At 56.0% G+C, this 8,388-nt stretch overlaps 1 protein-coding gene across 2 annotated transcripts; it reads right to left on the bottom strand.

The window, feature by feature from the left end:
* Nucleotides 1-6,358: 6,358 nt before the first annotated feature.
* Utf1 (undifferentiated embryonic cell transcription factor 1) lies at nucleotides 6,359-7,932 on the bottom strand. Of its 2 annotated transcripts, none has more exons than XM_005402053.2 (3): nucleotides 7,875-7,932; nucleotides 7,030-7,603; nucleotides 6,359-6,947 (listed from the first exon to the last, which is right to left on the bottom strand). In XM_005402053.2, exons 1-3 carry the CDS (start codon nucleotides 7,884-7,886, stop codon nucleotides 6,472-6,474), a joined length of 1,062 nt encoding a protein of 353 aa, XP_005402110.1. In that variant the 5' UTR covers nucleotides 7,887-7,932; the 3' UTR covers nucleotides 6,359-6,471. The 2 variants fall into 2 exon arrangements, with proteins under 2 accessions (XP_005402110.1, XP_005402111.1); XM_005402054.2 differs by having other exon boundaries at nucleotides 7,795-7,925.
* Nucleotides 7,933-8,388: the final 456 nt, after the last annotated feature.

The raw sequence follows: 8,388 nt of genomic DNA, 5'->3' as shown, positions 1-8,388 counted from the left end.
CGCCCTCGGCCGGCCGCCAAGCCCCGCGGCCCGGGGGAGCTGGCCAGCAGCTGGCCCCGGGTCCGAGACTTCGCCATCGGCGTAACTGGTCGTCTTGGTTTAAATCACGGCAGCGTGACCGTGGGACATCTCCCGAGGACTACAGATTGTCTTGCGGGGTGGGCAGTAAAAATCCGAGCTTAACCCAAGCAAACTGTCGGTGGGGTGTCCTGCGCCCTGGACAGAGGCCTGAAGGTGGGGCCGCCACGGGGCAAAGGTAGCCACTTCTCTCCTGTAACTGCTCCACGCGCATTCGTTAAGGAGACCTGGACGCGTGTGGGAATGACTGCGCTTTGCGCCGCAAAGCCTTGCTTATAAAATGTGAGCCACTAATTTATCACACAGAAACAACAGTACTTTTTTCACTTCTAATCCCTCGGTGGTCTCCTGGCCGTGTAAGTCCCACCACCATCTCTGCGGGGTGACTCCTCGCATCCGGGACCTTCCCGAGTCTGAAGGTGTCCTCAGTTCACTCAGCGGGGTCACACAGCCCCTCCCTCGGGGCCCCGCCCCAGCTCCTCGCTGCGGGCCAAGTGTCCCCTCACGGCCCGGACCCCTGCAGCGTCTCTTTACCCTGGGGGCGGCTCCAACCCTCCACTGTGGTCCCGGAGCCTCTGCCTGGGCTTCCGGCCTGTTTCCCGAGCCGGCCCGCCTGGGTCTGGGACACCCTCCCCCTCATCCTTCCTCAAGCTCCGGGAGCTCAGAGTGGGTCTCCAGCCTTCCCCGGAATCGGAATCGCATCTGCACGCCAAAAGACACCCACATTCCCAAGCCCTGGCAGGGACTCAGAGACCCTGACACCCACCGCCACCACTCAGGCATCAAAGCCAAACTTCTTACCAAAAGGTACAGGCCAGGATCTTGAGCCTGCACACCTCAGTAGTTTCTTGCTAGGAGGGCCATGACCAGAAGGCTCTGTGGATTTCCAGCAGACTCTTCCCCCAATTAAAAAAGGGAGGCCACAGGCAGGGTCCCGGCCCACTCCAGCATCACATGGCTTCCTCCTGCTTGTTGGGGAAACCAAAGCCACAGCCAAGTGCCCCACCCCCTGCATCACTCAAGGATGTCTCCTCCTTCCCAGGCAGACACGTTGGCCAGGTCCTCAACCCTCAGGCCCCTCACCCTTTCCACCCTCCCCATCCTTCACCTTCAAGGCCCTCCCTTCTGGTGGAAGTTTTGGCGCCAGTTTTCTTCTGGTGGGAAGTAGGGAGCTGTGTAGGCCTGTCCAGAAAGAGACACCCTTGTGGGCGCAGAGACCCTGAGTCTGTCTAGGTCTTCAGGCGATCCCTTTCCTTGGGGCCCTTCTCCCAGGGGAAAGTGCCAAGCCCAGGAGGTACTAGAAGAGGCCCCCACCCTTCCAGCTGCCTGCCCAAGGCTTAAGGGTAGGAAGTGGATGTAGGCAGTGCTTTGGGAGCTTTGTCCCAGTGTGCTAGTCCTGGTGTAGCCTCAGGCTTCTCCTCCCGCCCCCCAGTGTCCTGAAGGCCAATGCTGCAGCCTAGAGCCCAGAGGTATGGTGGCCCTCTCCTTGTGCCACCCTTTCTTTTCTTTATCATCCATGTAGTTTTCCTAGGACCTGTGTGCTGTGACCTGTAGGACAGCATGCCCACACCTCTCCCACAGGAGGCACTAGACTGTGCAGTTCTCAGTGGGATGATGGGCTCAGGGCCTGGCCGTTGTCAGAGTCCTGGGGCCTTGTGGCTGTGTATGCCACAGAGGCAGGTGTGGGTCCCGAAGGGGAGTCTGGTTTGGATGGGCTGAGGAGCTGAGGCACTCAGCAAGGCCCTGGAAGTGCTGGTGATGTGGAAAGGAGCCTCTGGCCAGTTTCCTCGCTGCCAGGCCCCTGGAGGGGACCCTGGCCAGGCCTCAGACTCCAGCCCTAAAATATGTGAAGAGAATGGGATTTTGCAATTGAACTAATTTTAAATCTAAGACAACACCTACTAGTGAAATAAAGTGGCATTTAATGCCCAACATGAAGCCTTAAGGCAGAGGTGGGGCTTTAAATTAAAACCAATTTATTTTTGTGGTATTGGGAACTGAACCCAGGGCCTTCACAGTGAGCTACACCACCAGCCATTTTTTTAATTTTTCATTTTGAGACAGGGTCTCCTGAAATTGCCCAGCCCCCTCAATATAAATAAATAAGTAAATAAATAAATAAATAAATGGCCCAGGCTGGGCTCAAACTTTCCATTGACTCAGTGCCCTGGGATTATAGGTGTGAGATAAGCCCAGTTTATTTTTTGGAGGTACCAGGGATCGAACTCATGACCTTGCGCTTGCCAGACAGGCACTTATGCCACTGAGCTATATCCCCAGCACACTAAGCCCAGTTTAAAATCAATTTTAAATAAGGAAACCAATTCTGTGGTTGTATTGGCCATGGTTAATGGGTTCAGTGGCCACATGCAGCTTGTGGTGTTGTCCTAGTCAGTCAGGTTCTAGAATATTCTGTCTTCCCAGACAGTGCTGCTCAGTTTGCAGTGAAGGAGGCACTGGGTGCTGCTGTAAGACAACAGCGAATGCAGAGGCTTAAGAGAGAGGCAAAACCTTTGTAAAAGATCAGAGATGATTTGGGAGACTGGTGATAGAGATGACAGCAGTGGTCAACAGCAAACCAGCTACAGTGACTAAGGATATGAGAGGCTCACTGCAATCCCAAGGTGGGCTTACAGGTGGAGCTGAAGGACACAGCACTCTCAGGGCAGAGGTGACTATGCAGTCATCTATGCATAGGTGACTATGCTGGCACCATGGAGAGGCAAAGGATAGGACCAGCAAGAGACACAGGGCTCTGGCCTCATCAGACATCTCCCCAGGACACTGTTTCAAAGCAGTGTCTTGTGGAAGAGAACTGTGTAGGTGATCATGAACTTAAATGAGATGTCTCTGGTTGCGGATACAGTCAGGAAACACAGGGAGGATAGTCACATCCCAGTAGAGCTAGTCAGGTTAGGTTATTCAAGGGACTTTAGAGAAACAAATGTGAACAGAGGCCTCAGAAAACAGAGAGAAGCAAGTGCTCTGAACATGCAAGAAAGGGACTCGATCCATTACATGAATAGATAATCCTACCTGAAGGAGTAACTGCCCACATATGGGTAAATGGGAATACAGGACTAAACCTGAGAGTTTCCAGCTGCCAGCAGTGGGGAAAGGAAGGCTACATCTGTTCAAGGCCTGAGAAGAGCCTGGAGTCAACTCCTGGGTCTTGGCAAAGGGATGCCTTGCACTGCAGTGGCCTTCACCTGTTAAAGATGAGAAGCTAGGACCTCACTAGACAGGGATGAAGATTGAGGGTGATGCTGGGGGAGGGAAGCATATGACAAGGGATAGTTTCACAGTGGGGCATCATGATTAGCAAGGCCAGTGATAGGCTGCTCAGCATTTGAAAGCTGGAATGAGTCCTGCAGGGAATAGGGGAGCCTCGTAATTGACAGAGTGGATGAACACAGGTTTCCCAAACCTTAGGGGATGTGTCTGTCCTTTGCAGATACCATAGATCAAGATCTGGATTCTAGGTTAGAAAACATGAAGATCTGAGAACACGGCCCAGCAAAGACTCTCTCAGGTTGCACAGAGATTTGAAAGTTCCCAGCAACGAAACATTCACTGGCAGAACACTATATGGGAGGCTATAATGAGGGGAGCAACCACAGACCAACCAATTTTGGATAGATAATAAGGAAGCTGGGCAGTTGTGAACATGAAATTTTAAAGGTAATTTACTTTTTGGCTGTGCTGAGGATCAAACTGAGGGCCTGTGCACACTAGGCAAGTACTTTACCACTGAGTTACAATTTTTTTTTTTGGTCTTTTGAGGCAGGGTCTGGCTATGTAGTTCAAGCTGGCCTTGAACTATGTAGCCCAGTCCCACTTTGAGCTTGTGGCTATCCTCCTGCCTCAGCCTCTTGAGTGCTGGAATTATAGGTGTGTGCCACCACACTTGGTGCATTAACTTTTAGGTAGCATAACAGGGTTGAACACTTACCTAACATGTTGGAGGCCCTGGATTAGATTCTCAGTTGTGGCAGGAGGTGGGGTTGGGAAGCCCCAGTGTAGCTTCTCTAGGAGTAATAAGCCCCAGATGGATAAGGTTATTTGATTACTTGGACGAAAATAAAATTGAACATCTAGGTATTCCTTATCATCAATATACTCAACTGCTAGGAAGAACTAACTTAGTCCAGGCAGCACAGGGAGATATATAAACTCGAGGTAAGAATACCACCACTCTGGGCCAGGGATATAGCTCAGCAGCACAGCACCTGCCTGGCAAGCAAAAGATCCTGAGTTTAATTCCTGCTACCAAAAAAAAAAAAAAAACTCTACTCTGGTGGTGCATGCCTGTAATCCTAGCACTTGGCAGGTGGGGGCAGCACGGCAAGTTTGTTATGCCTGCGCTACACAGCTACACAGCTACGCAGCTACACAGCTACACAGCAACACAGCAAATCTGAAGCCATTCTGAATTTGTTAGTCAGACCCCGTCTCCAAAACACAACCCCCAACCCAAACATCAGGACTCTGGCACCCTTCCAGCCCCACCCTAGGGCATGGAGTTGGGTGGGAAGTTCAGGCCAAAGCGAAGCCCGCTAGGAGAGGTAGAGAGCTGGATTCCAGTCACTCATGCCATGAACAGGAAGAAATGTGACCAGGGAGCTACAAGCTCCAACCACCCAGGCAGCCTCAGAGTTGGCCAATGAAGTGGACCAAATTCCCAGTCCTGGCAGTGGCCTGATTCACCCTGAACAAAAAGGAACGTGATTAGAAGGACGCAGTTTTTATAAAAGGAAAAGAGCAAAGCACTCACTGGCCCTGAGTTGCAGGTGACAGAAGCAGGCTTGTAGGGGCACTGCACAGGCTGCCAGCTAGCCACAGGGGTACCAATTTTAGAAGCGGTCCTAAGGATCTTACCCAAGGCAGCTGCCGGCTGAGGCAGGAAACCCTACTGCATACTAGAGTAGATCTCAGCTGCCTTGTGGGGACAGAGCTGGGAGTAGACTTCCATACTAGGGAATCTCTGCAGGGGAGACAAGAAGAGGCCTTGGGACCCACAGGCAAGTTTAAAAGACTAAAGAAACCAGCTGTGGAGTTTGGGTACATTAAAGACACAAAAGGCTAACCTAAGTCCTTCATTCCTTGAAGGAACACACAGCCAAAATATGCTCCTCTTGACAGATTAGTCAGAGGGCTAGGTCAGGAGTGCTTAAATTCATTACTTTTATCAGTGGAGCAGGCAGATTCTCTCTGGGCCCCCAATAGCTCAGCTGATCTCTTGCCCAGAAAACAGCCTCCCCCCACCCACAACCCGACAGGACTCCAGAGCCCTTAAGTACTCATAGCTGTTATTGGGCCTTTGATGGGATGTGGCTGTCTGGAGGCACGACAGCAGAACCTACCAGCTCAGTGGCCCTGGTTTCAGGAGTTGACATCTGTGCAGCAGAAAGCCAGGACCTAGCCAGTGTCTCCAGAAAACCAAGGGGGCGGGGGAGCTGTGACGCTGCTACCCACTGGGTGAACCCTTCAGGACAGGCCCTGTGTGGAGCTAGCTGAGAGGGCACACTCCTTGTTTAGCTGTGTGGCCCGGATGGGTCCCTTAATTTGTAAAATGAGCCCATTGTTCTGCTTGAGCGTGTAATTGTCATGCTAGTGGAGCGCCTCCGGCTACATCCTCGCCTCTAGCTCCACCCCACCCTCCCCCACCCAGGGAGGGCCTGGAACTGAAGTTTTTACAAGGCTCCCCTCTCGAGCTGCATTTTTAGGTCCTCCGGGAATGGCATGGACCCTGGCCTCAGGCTTAGCCAAAGGGCTCAGACCCCAAACTGGCCACCTACGGACAAGACCGGGACCTTCCGCAGGGCTGTGCTCTTGCTCCTCCTCTGTCCTGAGGACTTCAGAGTTCAGCTCTTCAGACTGCGTCCGGTGCAGCAGCTCAATTGGTCCACACTAAGGCCAGACTTAGGGACAGTCCCACTCAGAGTTCCTCTTCCTGGACAGGTAGAAGACAGGGGTCTTGTCTTTTTACTTTACTTTTTACCCTTCCTTCACTTTCTGGTCTTTCAGCCTTCTGGGATGGCAGTTTTGCTCACCACTGGCCGGTGCTGCCTGAACTCTTGGAGGACAGGGTTCTGCACGGCCTCAGGAACACTTGGAGGTCCTGGTCACCACCCCAGCACTCCGCAGGGTGTCAGCTGATACCTCAGGGGGACGCTGGAGCCCCTCCCTACGACTGGAAGCATTTTAACCTTGCCCTGACCTTTGAAGCCGCTACCGGTAGGAGGCCATTCCTGGCCCTGTACTCATTCACAGGGTTAAGTCGGAAAAACAACCTCTTTATTTAACATACCTAATATAGGGTGGGGGGCTGCAAAACGGGTCAAGGCAAACGAGGCGTGGCCCTGGTCAGGACAGCCAGCCACAGGCGGGGTCTCACTCGTGCAGGTCCCGCAGGACACCCCGTTCGGCGGCCGCACTGCCCAAGATGAATCCCACAGCCAGGGACACGGTCTGGTCGAAGGAGCCCCGTAGCTGCTCCACGTGCTGGTTCAGGGCCGTCAGCTGGTCACGCAGTGGGCCCAGGATCGCTACGATGTCACCGAGGTGTGTTAAGGTCTGAAGCAGCGCGGCATTCAGCGAAGGCGGCTGGGGCTGTGGGGGCGCGCGGCCGTCAGGGCGATAGGGCGGGGTGGCGGGGCGCTCTGGGGAAGGGTCGGGGTCCGGCGGGGGTGGGGATCCCGGGGCTTGGCCCGGGTCGGGGATGAAGGTGCGGAAGGCTGTCGGGGCGTGAGCCACTGGGGAGTCGGGGGCGCAACAAGGCTCTGCAGACTTCGGCGAGGACGGGCTGAACCTGAGCAGGCAGGTGGGGTCTGCGTCGGGGTCACGGGTGGCTGACTGCGGCGCGCCGCCTGCAGAGCAGAACGCACGATCAGTGGGGCTACCCGAGCGCCGCCCCCCACGCCACGCGGCCCCGGCTTTACTCCTCCCTACCTGGCTGCTCGAGGAAGCGAGCGGGCATTGCAGAGGCCCGGCGTCTGCCTCGCTGCGGGCGCCCGGGCCCGGGGGGCGGGCGGCGGCGGACGCGCCTCCGTCCGTGGTCGCCTAGAAGCCCCATGAGTTCACGGATCTGCGCGTCGAAGGGCCCGGACGGCTGTCCCTGCGCGTCGCGAAGCTTGTCCTTGAGGAATTTGTAGCGGCGGCGGCACTGCGCGGGCGTACGCCGCACCTCCTGGCGGGCCAGCGCGGCCGACACGCGGCGGTAGGTGGGCTGTGCCTGGCGGCGGTCTAGCAGCAGCGAGCGCCACACAGTGGGTTGCAGCAGCGTTCCCAGCAGGAGCTCCGTCTCCCGCGCGCTCCAGGGCGTGCGCTGCGCCGAGCCCGGGGACACGGGCGACCTGGGCGACTCGGGCCCCGCCAGCGCGCTCGGCGAAGCTGGACCCGCGAGCGGGCTCCCCGGGCCGTCTTCGGCCGGCCGAAGGTCGGCGTCGGGGCTCGTTGGCGATGGCAGCGCGGAGGGCGCGAGCGGAGGAGGCCGCCGGGGCCGGAGGAGCATCCCGGGGCGAGCCTAGGCACAAGGCTCCGGGTCAACGGCCGGACCGAAAAGGCTGGCGCCCTCGAGCCGCCCACACACGCTCTGAGGACCCTGCGCCGCCGCCGCGTCGGGGCCAGTTCTACGCGACCCTCCCACCCGCCGCCGCTTGGCCCCGCCCCGCCCCGCCCTCTCGGCCCTCGGAATTCAGCTTGGCCGGGCCTTGCCTCTTGGTTTTCTGTCCTTCCTTGGGGCGCCCGGGCTAGGGTCACACAGGGAGCAACCTGGAAAACAACAATGGTCCTACTTTCAAAAGCATTCAGTTGAGGTGCACTTCATTATAGTAACATGCGGAGGGCGCGTAGGGGTCACATAGTATTTACGCATGTGCCGTGCCCTTCGGTGACTACCCGTATGCAGCTGGGCGTGGTAGCGCACGCCTGTAACCCGGCGCTCGAGAAGCAGAGATAGGCGGAGCACAAGTTCAAGACCAGCCTGGGCTACACAAGCGAGTTCAGTGTCGGGCCTGAGAGCGCACGCGTGTAATCCCAGCACTCCGGAGGCAGAGGCAGGAGAATTGCTGCGAGTTCAAGGCCAGCTGGGCAACAAAGTGAACTCAAGGCCTGCCTGAACTACACAGCGAAACCATGTCCCCCTCCACAAAAAAAAGGGAGTTCAAGGCCAGCCCGAGCTACATACACAGTGGAGACCCTATTTTAAAGCAAACAAAAACAAATACAAGTGCGAAACAAAATTACCCGTGTGGATCAGGGGAACACCGCCAGCACTTCATAATGCTCAGCCTTCCTTCCTGTCTTTAG

The sequence above is a fragment of the Chinchilla lanigera genome, unplaced genomic scaffold, assembly GCF_000276665.1.
Source record: "Chinchilla lanigera isolate Chin_1 unplaced genomic scaffold, ChiLan1.0 scaffold00076, whole genome shotgun sequence".
Taxonomy (NCBI): domain Eukaryota; kingdom Metazoa; phylum Chordata; class Mammalia; order Rodentia; family Chinchillidae; genus Chinchilla; species Chinchilla lanigera.
The sequence above is the reverse complement of the archived record's forward strand: the minus strand, read 5'-3'. Positions and strand labels throughout refer to the sequence as shown.

Bases quoted from the DNA above. Each gene is read 5' to 3' on its own strand.
- Utf1 (XM_005402053.2), bottom strand. The intron at 6,948-7,029 runs GTAGGGAGGAGT...TCTGCTCTGCAG, and splicing joins TCGCTTCCTCGAGCAGCCAG to GCGGCGCGCCGCAGTCAGCC.